Source organism: Stigmatopora nigra, chromosome 14 (assembly GCF_051989575.1).
Source record: "Stigmatopora nigra isolate UIUO_SnigA chromosome 14, RoL_Snig_1.1, whole genome shotgun sequence".
NCBI classification, from domain to species: Eukaryota; Metazoa; Chordata; class Actinopteri; order Syngnathiformes; family Syngnathidae; genus Stigmatopora; species Stigmatopora nigra.
In genome coordinates this window covers 5,918,640-5,935,840 of record NC_135521.1, presented here as the reverse complement: position 1 = coordinate 5,935,840, position 17,201 = coordinate 5,918,640, and the positions used below count along the sequence as shown (strand labels likewise).

General features: G+C 39.3%; 1 protein-coding gene across 5 annotated transcripts in view; it reads left to right on the top strand.

Moving 5' to 3' along the window:
- The window catches only part of glra4a (glycine receptor, alpha 4a), a 30,863-nt gene that overhangs the window by 891 nt on the left and 12,771 nt on the right, over positions 1 to 17,201 (top strand). For 2 of the 5 annotated variants that reach the window (XM_077732899.1, XM_077732896.1), the window contains exons 2-3: positions 8,844 to 9,038; positions 9,632 to 10,002. In XM_077732899.1, the coding sequence (XP_077589025.1) occupies positions 9,935 to 10,002 (68 nt within the window). In that variant the 5' untranslated portion in view covers positions 8,844 to 9,038; positions 9,632 to 9,934. Of the gene's footprint in view, positions 1 to 8,843; positions 9,039 to 9,073; positions 9,129 to 9,631; positions 10,003 to 17,201 lie in introns of all 5 variants that reach the window. The other 3 variants (XM_077732897.1, XM_077732898.1, XM_077732900.1) reach the window with 3 other exon arrangements.

Genomic DNA, 17,201 nt, shown 5'->3' with positions numbered 1-17,201 from the left:
TTCAAGGTTACAGTACATCCTCTGCACTTTGCTTCTCAAGTGTCCAGTAGAATGTTCTCAGTCATTTATTTCTCGCACGTGTTGCGTGGGCTTGTGGATATTACGACTCCATTTCATTGCAGCCCTGTGTCGTTGGTTTGTTTGTTTGTTTTGTTTTTGCACTACAAGCGCCTGAGGATTGCCCTCAGATAGCGCTAGAGCTGCCACTGGAACGCGGATTATTTCATCCGGGGGGTAGTCGGAGGTGAGGGGCAGTCAAATGTCTCCGGCTGGATGAAAAACGTAGGGTGCCACGGTCCTTGTTGGCAGCTCTGAGTGGTATTTGTTGGAATTCGCAGGCCGCAGCGAGCGGCCTCTCAGGAGACACCACGTGAAGGTTTCCAACTTTGTCTCCCTGTGTCGTTGGTGCGCTCGGTGGCTTGGAGTCCTCTGGTCAAATATAATTTTGTCATCAACTCGGCTGGATGTCACCGAGAGCGATTTGGAACCTATGCCATTCCAAATGAGCTGGAATTAAGGGAATTACTCAATTAGGGGGATATTTATTCACCACTGCATACTGCCCAGGGATGCAATTAACTTGTTTAATGCTGCAGCGTGAGTCAGAGGTGCTGGAAACATTTAGTGAGTCTAGAGTTAGTGACAAGGTTAAAGTATAGTTTTTATGTCGCTCGGGGAATTGCTTTGAAATGCAGTCATTTTTTTAAAGATAGTGCCAGTTGAGGTGTTTTGACATCATTACCCCAATGGATGGAAGGCAAACATAAGATATAATGTAGTTTGTGTACATTTTGTTTACTTGTTGATGAGGCACTAATTCAAATAAAAAAGCAAAAAAAAGCATTATTAGTTACCCACTGGGGTTTTCGTTGGCAACACAAGCTTGGTCCCAGGCTGAATTGTTGTGCCACAAACTCCAATTAAAAAGTTTTATTCACTGTGTTGTTTCCTTGGCACACTGCATCATATCCTGCAAGGCAGCACAATTTAGTCACAGCATCTATTTTTTTTTTTTGTAAAGGAGAAAAGAAAAAACGTTTCACTTGTGTGATTTCTCTATTTTATTACCCTCTAAAGTTGTTATTAATCGGAATTGCTGGAACACAACAACAAAAATGAGCATAATATAAAGCCTCAGTCACATTGACAGAAACAGTTGACTCATTTGTTTGCAATATATCTAAAAAAAATGCAAAAACTTTGCATACTGGCCTCACAGAATGCTAGTTTAAAGAAATGCTTCTGAAAGATTTCTTAACTTTTCAGTCTTGTCAAGCATCAATTTGTCCTTTGCCAGCAATCACTGCTATACTTACCAGTCAAAATGAATTGGACATCTATTTCCCTCTATGACTGCCAATGAATCAAACATCACTTTGAGAATAAAGGTCACTCGTGCCGGTAGAGAGGGGTCACCCCTACTCTGAAACAATGTATAGATGTCTGCAGGGGGTAAACAGATGACATCATCTTGTTTATTGTTAGCTATCTCATTTTATGACCGTAAATAATGGGATCTCTGTTGGGCATTTCTCCAAACGGATGCCCTATCATGACATCCAGAAGAGCAGCATTTGAATTCAAATGATTTGATCGCAGGGTGATTACATTACAGCACCCTCCCTTCACCTGCACTTACCTTCATTTAGTTGCTGTTGATATTCTGAGCCACTTGCCAGATGCTGTGCTCACATGCATGCGTGTGGAGCTTGCTGTGTGGGGGTGCTGGGTCAACTTGTAACTCTGTTATATTTTTTGATTGAACATTTCAGTGTTATTTGCTCTTGCTGACCTGTTGGGAGAAAATATTTTAAAAACACCAATGTGGTCATATTGCCTTATAATACGGTACAGTGATTTTGTGAGCCGGCAGCTGTGACGGGGGGCTCAAAAGCCAATGGTTGCTATAGCGACAAGAATAGAAAATGATTGGTGGAACTGATGCCAGTGTTCTACTACAGTAGTCCAGTAGTGTTGCTTTGCCGCTTTTATTGCCTTCGTCCCGTAACTATTACATGTAAATATACTAGTTTACATACATGCAAACATTTTCTTATCCTCACAAGGATCACAGGGAGCACTGGAGCCTATCCCAGTGATATAATATCTTTAATTTTTTGAGTAATGTCTTATAACTCATGTGTTATAGGAGAGCAACTGAAATTCATTAGTGAAAATACCCATCTCTAGTAGCTTCACACAGACTCTTCCTTTTGATTTAAGTTAAATTATTCACACGCCTTCTGGATTTGCTCTTTGTAGAGTATTTTTTATTGTGCCACCCCATATGCTGGCTTTGTTATGTTTTGTTGGCCAACAAAACTGAAATAAAGCACAGTTCCATGTAACGGGAGGTTGCCAGACCAGGAGTCGGACTGCCAATCTTTTGGTAGGGGCTTCAAAGTTGCCAGCAGCAAGTGCTCTCTGACAAAACAAAACTTCATGCTGTCATTTGGCATTCTGCTCCAGGCTTCCACGTATTCATGGTTGAAATTTGACTTCCCTTAAGACCTTAGTATTCCTTCATTATTCTCGGCCCAAACTAAAATTTGGTCAATAACAAATCATGAACACATTTTTAATCTGTTTTATTCAGTCCAGTGCTGTGTGGGGTCGGCACATTTGTTACAGGTAAAGCTATTTGGTAATTGATTTCAACCATTTTCAGCACAGGGACTTCTTTTTTTATTCAGTTATGAAAATACTTTTTTCGTATTCTGATGATGTTATCCTGACTGAATTTATTTCACACCGAGTAAGAATAAATTTCCAAATGTAACACAATCTGCAACTAAGTTCTACATGCTGTTGGGATACTTGCAAGTCTTCATAGTAGAAGTTTATTTTCCTATTTATTCCAAGAGGAACACTTCTATTTAGGGTTTGTGATTCATTTATTACAATGGATGCCACAAATCAGGAAATGGGAGAATAATGTAATATTAGTCAGTTCAGTCTAGCAGTGGACTGAAATCCTATGTTATGCCTCCTTTAAGAATGACAAGGGACATGTTTTATAGTTCATTATAATGTATCATTTCCATTTGTTAAAAAAAATTTATATTAGGACAAGTGCCACATTCCTGCGTACCTGCAGAAAAGATAACAGAAGACTTCAAAGGTTTTTCTTCATAGCACAATCTTTATAAGACTCCAATGGAATTCTACTGGTCTCTCTTCTATCTCGATATAGCCATCACAAAATGAAGGGGAAAAATGTGGGGACATTATGTCCAATTAAAGGATTAGACCAATATCCCTCGGGCACATAGAAAAGCCCCATCTATTTCTTTTCATTGAATTTCCATTTGAGCTCTTTCGATTTTATTTTATTTTGCACTTCAATTTGTACTCATTAGGAAGCGAAGGGGGGAAGGAGTTGGGGGCATCTAAAACCACAGAGCGAGTGGTTTTTGGAGCTCTACCTCAGCATCGATCGCCACCCCCATGTGCGCATTATCGTCGTTATCTAGCCACGCTTACTCCATCAAAGTAGACAGGGTACACATCCAATATAACACATGTTGTTGTACATATGTCTATGACGTCCTCAACATTACGCCGACAACTCAGGCTTTGTAGAGGGTTTTACATTATCATTTTTCTTTGGATTCGAGTGAACCGGACAGTAATTTGCTTAACTTAGATGATATACTGAAACCATATGCGCTGTTCAGTGTTTGGATAAAATAACATGGCGAGCTCCAGATAGGAGAAAAATCTTCTCACTGGTTAAATTGGTGAATCCTGGCAAAGAATACCAAGATGGTTGAGGAAAGTGAAGTGAGAGTGCTGAGGAGAAGGTTAGAGTTTAGCCTTGTCCAAGTGTCGGAAGGCATGTGGGAAAGTTGTGTGGAGGAATGAATGAGAAAAGGGTCCGCAAGATGAATGTCAGAAAATAGTTTCAGGTGTTTTTATATCCTGATTGAAGGGACGGTTTTATTTCGGAACGTAAACATTTGATCACATGTGACAGAAAGACAAGTCCCAGGGGACTGTTTCCATTTTGGTGATATAAAAAAATACAAAGGCCTCTTTTTGAGCTAGCAAAATCACTGATGCGATATTTCAAAGCACACATTTGATGGGAAAAGGCATTCTATTGAATGAAAGCATTTCTTAAGGCATGGACATAAGCATGGGCTACCACATGCGGTAAGTTATTATTCTAATTAGATTCAGATGCGTATGAATACAAAAGAGAAGAGAAGCAGTTTGTACTCCCTACTCCTCTAATAACTCAACATCCCAGCTGACCAATTACCATCCACACCCAGCTGTGGAACTCAATGAAAAAAGATTCTTGTATTATTGTTCTTCTGTTGTATTTGCCAGACTATATGTCACACCTGTGTCATAGTTTGGGTGGGCCTGCGACTTATGTATATATATATTTTATCTTTCTCTCTGACTACCAATAGCCCTTTTATGTTGTTTTTTTAGGCTATAGATAACTGCTCTGTTAACAGATTAGCTTGTTGTTCTCCATTTTACTATTGTTTCTTCAACATATGTTTCTTCTCGGTCTCTGATCGAAGAAAAAATGCTATATATTTTCCTCTTCATTGTGTGAGCTCTGCCCGATGCGACTTATAGTCCGAAAAATACGGGAATTGGAGACGTTAATGTATCAATCTAACAGCTGAGCTGAATACCCTAGCACTTGAATTATTTTATTGGACCATATTGTCTTCCATGCAATTTTGCAACCACTTTTTTAAATTGGTAAAAATGTTCCTTTATCAACCACAATTTTTTGGGCCTCATTTCCCCCGCTTACTAACTACCAATACTTATTTGATGCAGTCTATAACTGAGATGGTGTCATTCTTAGGAATGTAAAAACACCATAAATGGGCAGTGCTTCTTGCAAGCACCTACAAGCATCATTTTTACGGGAGAGAAGAAATATTAAGGTACCTTTTTACACAAGGTTGCATCATAGCGCAGATGGCAGGACTCGGGTTTTCTCTTTCGTGAAGCTGACAGTTGCGAAAAGTAACAGCAATAGCTCAGAGAGATAAACGGATCCCTGTTGCATCAATAGCATATGCGAGCAAAACAAACAAACCTGTTAGGATTCAAGCATCCAAACCTCTCTGGGCCCAATCAACTCTATGCAAATCGGCTCTTTCCTTTTTTTTTAGAGCTTGGTAAAAAATTCAGCAGGCCATTTGTAGTGCCACTTTGAGTTTAGTAGTAACATTTGCTTTAAAGGTAAGATTACATTTTCTTAAGTAGATTTTGAGTTATGTGCCGTGAAGATGATGTCGAAGCAACTGCATTTTTCATTTCATTTTCATTTGAATTTTAAAAATCTGGGAATATAAACTGTTACGGGACTGTTTGATTTATAGTTCAACTTGAAAAATAACTTACTCAGAAAAAGTCATTTCAAGTACAAGATTTTATTATCATAATAAAATCAAAATTAATGGTGCAGGGAATGTTTAAACATTTTTTAACCAATGTACGTGTATAAAAAAATTTAAACAAATCGAAACTAATAGAATGGAGAAGAATGTTCCACAGCCAATTAGGTGAATTGACAAATTGCTGTGGAGGCGTTGTAATGCTCCTGATTGCCGTAAAAATGTGCATTTAAGTGCACACAGTTGCAGTTTCAATTCACCATCATATCTCCTGCACAATTGTGTGGGCTGAGAATCATATAAAAATGATCTAATTAAAAAAAAAAAAAACTAACAGCCTGAGCAGCAATATGGTATCGGATAATCATAAAACCATTTGCATGTAAGTTCATTAAATACTATAAAATGTCCATTGGTGTGATTGTAAGTGGAGTTGTTTGGGTGTATGTTACTTGAAAGTGAACAGCTGTGCTGGGCTCCAGTTCATCCACTACTAGAAGAGGAAGAAGCAGCACTCTTGAAAAAGGAGAGAGAGAACATTATTTGGATCTCTCATCAAATTGGAGGTCAGTCAGAATCACAGATTGGATTGTTAAGAGTTTATACAAGGGGACTTTCAGTAGGTTCATTTTGTAAGATTTATACCATCCTACTTTGATGGTCTCATAGTTGGAAAAGAAAAAAATAACAGCAATGGCTTCTCTAGGCAGACGACAAAAAATTACTGGCCACTCCTGAGCACCACAGCAGTTTGTCAGTAACCTTGAAACAATGTCCCTGATGACATTTCCCTCAGTGGCCCATTTAACCCAAGTCAGTTAGATGATATTCATGTTTGTCAATAAAGTTTGACATTTGTGCCAGGGTAAACTTGCGCATGTATCTGTGCCAGCATTTCAAATAAGTCACATACAAGGCTACGGGTGAGCGTGGCGAGCAGTTGTTTAAAAGCATCACGACCTGACCTCTTTTCTCTGACAGGGGTTACTGATACCTTTCTACAACAAATCTACAGACAGGAAGTCAATGCAGTCAATGTATTTTTAGTCCAGTTGATGGAGCCACTAGTGTTTTAGTGTTGTTTTTCTCGTCCTCCTTTTTCAAGCAGAAAAAAAGTTGTGTAGACAGTGACAGCTATTCGTGACTGGAAAAGTTTGGTCAAAAAATGTTGCTCTGTCGACTGCAAATGTTTGCAGATAATGTCTACCAAAAGTATTGCTTGGTACCAAAAATTTGAATCAATTTGGTACTAGTTCCAAAGCAACTGGAGGTAACATTTCAGTACCTGATTTTTTTTTTCACTCAACCCTACCTGCTTGTTCCATAAAAAAATATTTGTCCAGTAAATTTCGTTTCAAAATGAACCATATTTTTTATATCCATAATTATTCTTTTCTCACTACTACCTAACTTCAGCTAAACAAATAGACTCCTCCATTGATAGCATGAGATGATGATAATTGTTTTTGATATTAACTCACAAAAACAGTCCGGCAAATTATTTATCCTGACCAACTGTTGATATGAGAATTGATAAATTAAAAAGACATCGATTTAGACGTTGGCCTGCACGGGAGCTGGCTTCAGAGCAGAAATACCAGATTTAAATGAATTTTCTTTAAATTATATTGTTTTCTTGTCCTAATTTGGAATCCATAGCCTCATCTGTTTTCCACAGATAGTTGCAGGGTTATCTTGTAAGAGCACCAGCTAAGTTAAAGAAAATCAATAGCAAGCCATTACAAACAAAACAAAAAAGCCACAAGACAAACAGAACCAGACAGATGTAATGACAACAACATGGCGTTATTATCATTCCTCCGTCTCTGCGCGAGAGCCTGGCGGCACTGACGTCCGTGCTTTGGATTCCCAAGTGACTCTCCCGCTAAGACGAATACCACAGCGAGCCAATATTGCGCTTGTGTGACATTGTAATCTTCCAATGATTTGCCTGACTGACTTATCATTTGTGCTTTACAGCAAAGCACGTCTCTCGTTGTCAAAACCTTTTCTTTTGGACGGGCTGAGTTCCTGGCAGCCTGGACGGCCGCGCAAATTGAATAGACGTTACGCGTGAGGATGGATGCTTGCTTGGCTCGCTTGGGATTTTTTTTCTTCCTCATTTTATGCATGTGCCCACTCCCAAAGGATTTGTATCCAAATATATCATTGCAGCTCTCCTTCTGACCGTCCATGATCCATATCAATTCCCTTCTCTGGCATAACGTAGTTTTACTTGAAGCAAAATAGTTTTTTTCCAAAGAGTGCAATATTCAATGATGTTCAGTATTGTAAAATGTGCAGATTATCGGTCCAATTCAATTTGTGTGTTATCTGATTATTTGGAGAAAACCCACACAAGAACTGTGAGGACATGTTGACAAAAATGTAACAGGTATTTAGATTAAAGGAGAGGAGAAGGAATTTACTGGAATATTTATCAAACGGACACACACAGCAACACCACACTTCTTCTCAGTATACTTAGTTTTAAACATTTCAAGGATAATCTGCCAGGATGATAAACAGCATGGACTACTGCGCAAAGCCTTTTTTGCACATTTTCGGACAGCAGAGAGTGTAAGTAAGGAAAGGACGAAGATGACACAGGTTAAATCTCATAGGTGAAAATTGGGAGGATAGTGCTGACCAGGATAAACTATGCTCAAACTTTTTATCTATCCATTCATAATAAAGATCCTCAAAGAAAAGAGGAATCAAACTCTAAGAACATTGACCAGAAATATTCAACATTAAACCAAAAAAAGAGTGTAAAGTAAACCCTTTAGAATCCAATTGTGTGTTACTGTGAGTGTGTGGTCTGGCTAGCAACAGCATTCCAGTGAGAAAAGAAAGGAAAAGTGTTGCAAAAATGAAAACGACATGGAAAAACAATTGTTAAACATGCATGCCAGGAGTAGGATGGAGTGGAAATCTGCAACTGTCACCATAGCAACTGTAGCATTTGGAGCTGTGACCTTACCAGAACATGATCGCATCACCTGAATGATAAAAGAGAAAAGGCCATTTTGTATTAAGATCTTTACAAGTAGACAAAATCTATATAAATAAGTAGTATACTATAGGTCAACAGAGAAGCCAGTAAATGTGTCATCCGTGGAAAATCGATAAATCCTGGACTGAAGTTACAATTTTCTCAACCATGTCGGCTCCATTTGGCTATGAGTATAGTAGACCGGAACAATCTGAACTTCAACTGATGTTTTCTGGAAATCCGTCTCCGAAGCCAAACCAAACTCCAGGTTTTGCCAATTTTTGTATTTATTAACTCATTGGAAAGTATTGTAATTAAAACCATGCATCTTGCTGTTTTGGGGTCATTATATTATATTAATTTCACTTTCCAATTGGAGTTTTTTAGTCGGTAAAACCACCTTTGAAGTCAACCACAGGCCAGAAACACAATACCCTGCCCACCTTTTTTAATTATCTGGCCATTTATGTTGGCAGTTTGGTGAATCTGGGCCTCAGCTGGATCTTTCAGTGATGAGTCAAGGGATCCTTGGAAGACCTCACTACCTGGATTAAGGAGACAATCTCAATTCTATTTAAAACCACTGGGCACACCAAAAATGGGAAGAAGTCTGAAAAAGGCTGAGGGCTAAAGGTTAATCTTCTGCGTCTTGCCTCAATCACTAGAAAAAGGTGAGTGACTGAATCTGCCATTCTATGCTGTGTAGAAAATACCTGGCCCAAGACAGATGACTGACAGGGAAGCAATTTAATGGCCTGACCGTGAGTGATGTTACACACTGTGTTCTTCCCTAACACATACATATTGATCTATAACCTGTCTGGTAAATCTGAAAGCCTCTATTCATTTATTATCAGGCAGAGCTCATGTTCTGCCCTCAAGTACACAACCAAACATTTCACATTTAGAAGTTGAGTCACTCTAAAACCCATATTACCACAGAACCGCTAAAGGGGAATTAAACATTTGTGTCATAACATTGAAAATTAAATCATTGGATCCCACCTTCCAGCACCACCTCTCCTTGGTTCATTACCAACCCACTGCAATTGTCTAAACTGCTAGATCTTTGCTTCCATGCTTGTTATATTGCATTTTTTTCTCTGTTTCCAAGGCATATTTAGCCTTGGGTATGTAGTGTCGTTTTTCATGCTGACCTCCAAGCACACCTCTTATTTAAGGCTAATTCTTTCAAACTCATTATGCAATGTTTTTGAGGTTCCTAAGGGGTTGTTGGTTAATTATTCTCTTCGTTTACTTCCAGATATTTAGCATCACCAAGCCGCTGCACACCACCGAGACGCCAAATGACTGACAGCCGGCTGTCAGCCGGCCGCGCTCGGCTTGGGTCGGCCCCCCGCCCTCTCTCCCGGAGTGTGTGTGGGAGGAGGATGAAGTTTCTCCCCTCAACCCGCAAAAGGCGCGCTCATTCTCAGACGCGCTGAGACGAGGTAGGAAAAAAAGACGATGCCAGGCTATTCTCGCTCACACTTGCCCCACGCTCGCTGGATTTGCTGATTGGTGATATTATTCCACTTAAGTTCTTTGGCGTGGTCGTGCTGAGAGGATGCTCCCACAGGTCATCCGGATCCTTTACGTCTTGTCATTCTGTTTTTTCCAGGGAGGCTTTATCAGGTAAAGTGTGAGCATGTGTTCTACTTTGTTTGCTTGATTATTGTGTGAACTTCTTTTTTTTTTTTTTTTACTGATGCCATTTTATATATCAGCTCTCTATATTTTTTAACTTGTTTAGATTCTCTGGCAGTTTTAATCTCTATGTAGGAACAAATCTACGTCTTGCAATTAACACAGCATTCAGTAATACAAAATGCAAATTACAATTAAAAAGTTCCATCTAAGGCATCATGATAAATTATGATTAGCACATTTTCACATTGAGAAAATCATAGTACAGTAATCCCTCAAATATTGTGATTAATGTAGACCAGACATGACCACAATCATCAAAAAATTGCAAAGTAGAGTCAATCCTATTATATTATATTTTCTTCAGTATTGAGTCCTAGTAGCAAGAATGGCTTCCGCTATTTTTCCAGCTCTATAGATAATGGATGGAATTATCTGTTAAAAATGCCCATAGAATTTTACATTGCGCTTGGATTCCATTGTAGCATTCATTATTAAAAGCTAGGGGCGCACTCTTCATCCACGTAAATTTATCAGAATACAGAAATGCAGTGTTAACTCCAAAAGTTTGTGAGACTTTTTTTGAGGGCCAGATTTATTGCCACACTTTGCACGACTTTTCCTCCCAAATCTGGGCTCAACAAGCACTCACCACGAGATGACTTTACTGCTGTCATGGTAACAAAAGCCATAAGCCGTCTTTACACACCTGTGCTGTGTGGTGCAAGCCAAAGCACCTGCTTTGTCTGACAGAACCAATGTCGGGGGGTCATGCAGCCCCTTTGTAGGCTTGCCAGTCCGATGTTTCAAGCGTGTGCAAATTGCATAGAGATCTCTGGCGATTGTTTCTTTTTGCCACATGTTGTAATGACTTACCCGCTTTTTCTAGGCTTGGTTTTCCAATGCCCCTACCTTTTGAAAATCAAGTATGTGAGCAATTGCCTACATCTTTATGCACTAGCTCTAAACATTATCATATGTCAGCGAACTCCTGGCCTGAAACTTCAGTGGTGGTAAATTTAGAGGTGTTGGAGTGTGTTGGTTGAGCTCAAGTTTAAATGCAGAGCAGACTCGCACAAGGGGTAGGCGCAATAAAGTTGGCAAAGGCACAAGCCGTGTCAAGGAGTCTTTGGCCCAGTGGTGTGTTTAGCTGTGTCTCATTTGTATTACACAGGAATACCACCTCAACACTGGCTGATGTCATGTTTGTGTTCGTGGCTTACCTTTTCTCATCCCCAGTCTCCAAACTTGTATTTGGATTTAACCGTTGGCCCTATTTCATGGCCTGCCAAGCCTCTAAAGTGAGAATGGCAGAGTAATTAAGAGTCACATAATCCCACTGAGGAACAGTAGTTGGGGTGCTGGAGGGTCGAGGAGGAGGAGGATGACTTGGGCACACTGACCCCTCAAAAGCAGTCAAGTCGCAGTAGAAATGAGATGCTTAAAGGTGGCAATGCGTGCCGGGGTGAGACGTGGCAGAATCTGATACACTGTGATGGGGAATATCCCAATGCCAGCTAGGAGAGGGAGAGTGTAATTTAGATTGGCTAGAAGCAATGGGGAGAAATGTCGAAATAGGAATGAGAAGATGAGATGTTAGGAATGTAGAGTGTCAGAGATTAGCGAAATTGAAAGGATGATCGTATAGCCTGATTGATAAGATGCGGACTGGATGGTCACTGACAAGAGGAAATGAGAGCATGGAATGAAGAGTTGTGATATGAAGTTACTATCAGTGACTGAGGCTGTGAGTGTGCATATGTGAGAAAGAAAGAGAGAGCGGAGAGTTGTTTAAAAAAATGTATTCAGCATTGCATTGCATTAAATTCCAAGTGTGGTCACAGTAAGAAAGAAAAACTTGCATCCAAAGCCATCACACTATTAATATGCACAGGCTCTGCTCGTAAACTATGGTATACAAATCTGGAATATGCACCATGTGGTCATGTGATGTAGTTTATCTGGCACATGACAACGGGAAAGTGATAAAGTGAACGGCATTGACGTAAAGGTCAAAAGAGACAAGCAACGCTATTCTGTGCCTGTAGTCAAAGATGTGGCTAAATATCAGGAAATAAGTCTTATTATCTTGCCATTTTGCTTCCTATTGATTTATTTGACAGGTCTTACTTTCCGGCACAGCGAACAAGTTAATAAACCCTCAAAGCACATAGCAAAGCCTGTTTAATTTTTTCATTGATGGTTTAAAAAAAAAAAAAAAAATAGATAAAAAATTGAATTTTGCCTTCGCCCTGTCATTGGACTCAAAGGAAATAATCCATCCTGTAGATAGTTCATCATTTAACCATATGGATGAGTGCCTCCACTTGATTGCTTTATGTTACACTATCTCGGATCCACACAATGGCACAGTCCAATTAAAATGACATTAATCACTGTGGTAGTTGTGTTATGGTTGCAAATAAAGGCAATTGTAACATGAACACATACTTCCTTAAGAACATAATTGATCACTGGTACATTGAACAAAATAAATTTATTAAAATTTCGGGCTGGAGCAAGACTGTAAATGGTCTATAGATGTGAATGTGACTGATTCTTTTTCTGGCCTTGGATTATTTGAAAAATGTCCAGGCAGGGCTCCATTTCATGCCAAATACAGTTAGGAAAGGCTTCACGTGCAGAGAGGAAAAGACTAACAGAAATCAATAGCACAATAACATGGAACATGGCTGCTTTAACATGACACAAGGGCATTGTTCTTTTCACATTATGTGGCAAAAAGGCAGTGTTACAACTTGTGAAAGTGGCAAATCGGAAATTGTGAGAGAGAGCTAGTGAGGCTTAGCTTCCCATTCTTACCCTGATATAGATACTATCTTTTTACAACCCAGGTGCGTTCAAAGTCCCCTCAGACACAACACAAAAATATAATACAATTATTGAAAATAAAGTATAAATAGTGTGTGCATGTGAAACCAAGAAACCAGCTTTTTTTTCAAGCTTTACTCTTCCAGTATCTTAATAACAAGCGACAAGACCTGCGCCAGTAGGATGAGGTTTTGTATTTTGTTTGTTCTTATTGATCACGAAGCAGGAGAGGCAGTGAATACTTTTTTTTTATGGATCTTAATTGTTTTTTACAGCTTGGCTGTAACTTATATTAGGACCCGAGACTTGATTGGATCGGCCCCATCACAACAAAGGGCTGTTGTCATGCATTTCACTTGGTCTGACATAAAGCAACATGGAGTAAAGATATAGACTCATATTGCAGCTGGATTGAAAACCGCCCTTTTGACCTAAGATATTAAAATGTCTTTTCCCTGTTAATGAAGGCCAAATTGACTGTGAAAGGCAAAATATGCCAACCTTGGGAAGGAAATAGCCTTCTTTACCAGCGCCCGTTCCCATATGCACAAAACCATGAGCTTGTGACATGCCTCCACCACCGGCTAGAACGAAAAGCCAAGCCCATGAATAATAAATGCATGGTGAAGTGTATCGCATGTGCGTCAGCTTAAAGATAAACATTTCACATGCCGAAGCTCGCTCGCTAAAAGTATATGAGAGTGGAAATGGGAAGCGCAGAAACTCGCTAGCCTTTGATATAGATTAGCAATATCCCAGCGTTAACAAGAAACCAAGCAGTGACGTCTACTCCAATCATCATCTTTCCCCCTTTAAAAAAAAGAGCAAACGATCAGCTTCTTGTTTGCTTTTTCTAAATGGAACGTCAGGGTGTCTCCTGGCGTCCAAGGTGACTTTGTGTTGATACAATAAAGCGTCCAGGCTTTTCAGCACAAATGCAAAGAAAAGGAAAATGCCAAAATATGGTAATGCATTGCAATTTGCAAAGATCTCAATTTGCAATTTGTACTTATCGATGAGAAGCATACTTTGGCTGGAAGGCTTTATGCTGTCGTGCTTTTTGCGCTCGCTTCGATTAGGACAATGAAGAGGGGACGCATGATGGAACATCATGTTATTAAGTCTGACCAAGCAGTTCGAGCCAATTAAACTTCATTTAGAGTGAGAGAAACATCTTGACTCTCTATCACTGAACTGGTAATGTATGGGGGAGATCAAGACACCCAAAAATAATTTCATTTAAGTGGGACGTATGACACATTTTTCTCAAATAAAATTCAACTCATTATGATGTAAACCATCCTTGTTGTCCTTATTGGGCTCATGAAGTAAATGAACCGTTGGATACAATTTTTCTTGAATAATGAAATACAAGTTCATAAGTTGATTTGTCGGGAATTATTGGTTTACATGAATAACTTTAGTAATTAAAAACAAGGACTAAATTGTCAAAGTTTCATATATTGGGACACAAGTTATTTATCGTGTGTCCTTGAAAGAAATGATATCCCAAGACAAGTTTTTTATTCCAGACACACCATCAAAATGGAATATCTTAACAATAACAAAGCAGCAATTGTGGTAAAAACGTTAGTCTTTGCAAAATATGTCTACAATGACAGATCTGCCATTTGTTGATTGTTGTCCAAATACTTTATATTCAGTGTTAGCATGTTCATTATCCTCCCGAGAAAAAGACCACTTTTATCGTTGTTTTGGTTTCTCCCTCAGCAATTGTTAAGCAAAACATGTGCCTGAAGTCATAATCTTAAAAGCTGCTAAAATGCAACCCCCTCCACACAGAATGGATCATAAAAACTTGAAATTTTTCATAGTACTCCAACAGGTAGCTATCCCGCCAGATTATTTTCAAATGACTTAACAAGTTAAGTCTTTTAACCTTTTCTGGATGTTGCATTAGGGCTTGTAATGTTTATTCTAGGTATTTTGGTGACAGCTTTTATGTACACAGTACAAAGTTATTTCAAGGATTAAACGCTGAAGATCATATATACTTCCGTAAATACCTTGTTTCCGACCTCCAGTTTGCTGGCAGTCTTTTCTCTCCACATTAGTGAGATGACTGGTTGTCCTTGACAGGCAGAGTATTAAAGTGTAATTATATAAAAATGGAAAAAAGCAGTGGACAAACAGGTCTTTTGTTTTGACTTTGGAGTTTCAAAGTGCTGTTTCCAGGTGCAAAGATATCTTAGTCCTTATCTCGGTTTGGTATTTGTTGCCTTGGAATATTTGTAGAAAATATGATTTAGATCCAATATTGGAGAAACATTTGATATCCAAACAGGTTCCAATTCAAACTAGAAGCTGGAATCAAATCACTCCAGTGTAATTGAATCTACCTCACAAGGAGACCGACAGAAAATGCAACACTGTATGTCAAACAAGATTGTGGTTTAAAGCCTGCTTGTCTTGCCTTTTTTCCCCTCCCCTGAACAAGCTCAAGGATTTATGAAGCCATCGGCCTTTTGTTTTCCTGAAAAACTGCAAGACATGCAATGCGTGTTCCGCCCCCCGGGAGGCTCTCGAGAAAGACATCACCCCAGGGGGAAAGAAGAGCACAAAGCAAATTGAGCTGTTTCAGGACTTGTCACATGAATTTCCCTCAGTGAAAAGCCCACAGATGTCGCAACTGCGGCGTTTAGATCTATGACAGCACAAGTGACGGTTTTAGCCTTACAACAATATGTAAAGTGGTTGGTAAAGTGTTTTGTCCATCGTTTTCTTGTTAAGGCTTCTTTTGCCATCGTTTTCCATAGTGGGGGGGGAGAATGTCTTTCCCCTTCATTTGTTTTGACAGTTTTATATCATAACGCTGACATCTACCATACTAGTGTAGTCTAGTTACGTTAATATATGGTGGGAGGGCTTAATACATCTGCGTTGACTTGACTCTACTGCGGGCGATTTACCAGTATAGAGTGAGTTGGATGCTAATTGCCTCGGAATAAATTATTATCAGGAACGAAGAGGATTAAATATTGGAACATCTGTTTCTATTTAGTCAACATACAGTCTCAGTTGTTTGTATTAAGTTGTGGTTTATTTAGCTTGATATTATTATTCATTTGTATGCTGGTGGTTATGTTGTGAGGGACCAAGGTGAACACCTGCAAGCACTTACCAAAATCATACATTTGGTACTTGATCACTACTCAGAATACCTGAAATAGTCAAGTACATTCCTCTGTTTAGGACCATTTAATCAATTATGCTTTTCGCATGGGAGTTTTTGTTTTCACTTGGGTCAGTTGCTTTTGTTTGCCTGTCTTGTTTGTCTTCAACAATAATATCTTTTGACAAAACAAGACTGGTTGCTCAGAAAATTGAACAATTCGTTTCCACGTCAAACTATACAGCCGTTCAATCAATGTCCATTGAAATGCTGATCACCTCAATGAATTTAGCAGAATATTGACAGACAAACCTGATCCAATGATGGTTTGGTTCTCCATTGTTTGACTGCTGTTTCATAGGCCAGATTCAGAAAGCCTGTTGTGATGACAATGTCATACCCAGCTAGAATCTTGGTTACAACTTCAGAGTCAAGGTTAAAAAGTGAATCATACACAATGCATAAGCTTGTGTCTGTGTGACTCCTTGCCCTCTGAGCAGAAATCCTCTATCTATCCATCCATTTCCCATACAGCTTAACATCTACGACCGATAAACAGTCACCGGTCAATCACAGGAATGACATGTAGACGGTCATTCACACCCACGGGCAGTCTTAGACTTTGGTCACACTTGACGGGTTTAGGTCAGGTTCAAATAACTGATGCAGATGATGCAGACACTGAAGTCAGCGCTAGGGAACCAAAAGTTAGAGCAAAACATGAAAAGACAGTTCAATGTTAATCAATGCTTTGTAACTGTTGCAGGATAAAGTATGTTGATCATACAAATGCATAGTCCTACCACATTGGAAGACTCCTCACATACAGAATGAGAATGCCATCTTTAACCTTATTCCCTCTATAGTGTAAGTGGCAATGCCTAGCATTTAATGGAAGAGCAGTGCAGCGGATGAACAGGCAAAGGATAATATATTAAAAAGTGAAGACACTATCCCATAGTTAGCTTAAAGTTAACACGTGGCCAATCAACATACAAAATTGTGGCTGCTGAAAATTGGTGTGTGTGAATGGGAAAAGATCATACCTGCTTTCAGAGGTTTTGATTCACACTGAGACCATCATGGAAGTGGACATAGATGTGTTATATGTGGACATACACCAGAACACGTGGATCCCGGTCGCCCATTTCTGTCTTTTGGTGTCCAGAAAATTCTGAAGCAGAATCTCATTTGGATGCAGACTAAATTTAATCACCATCCG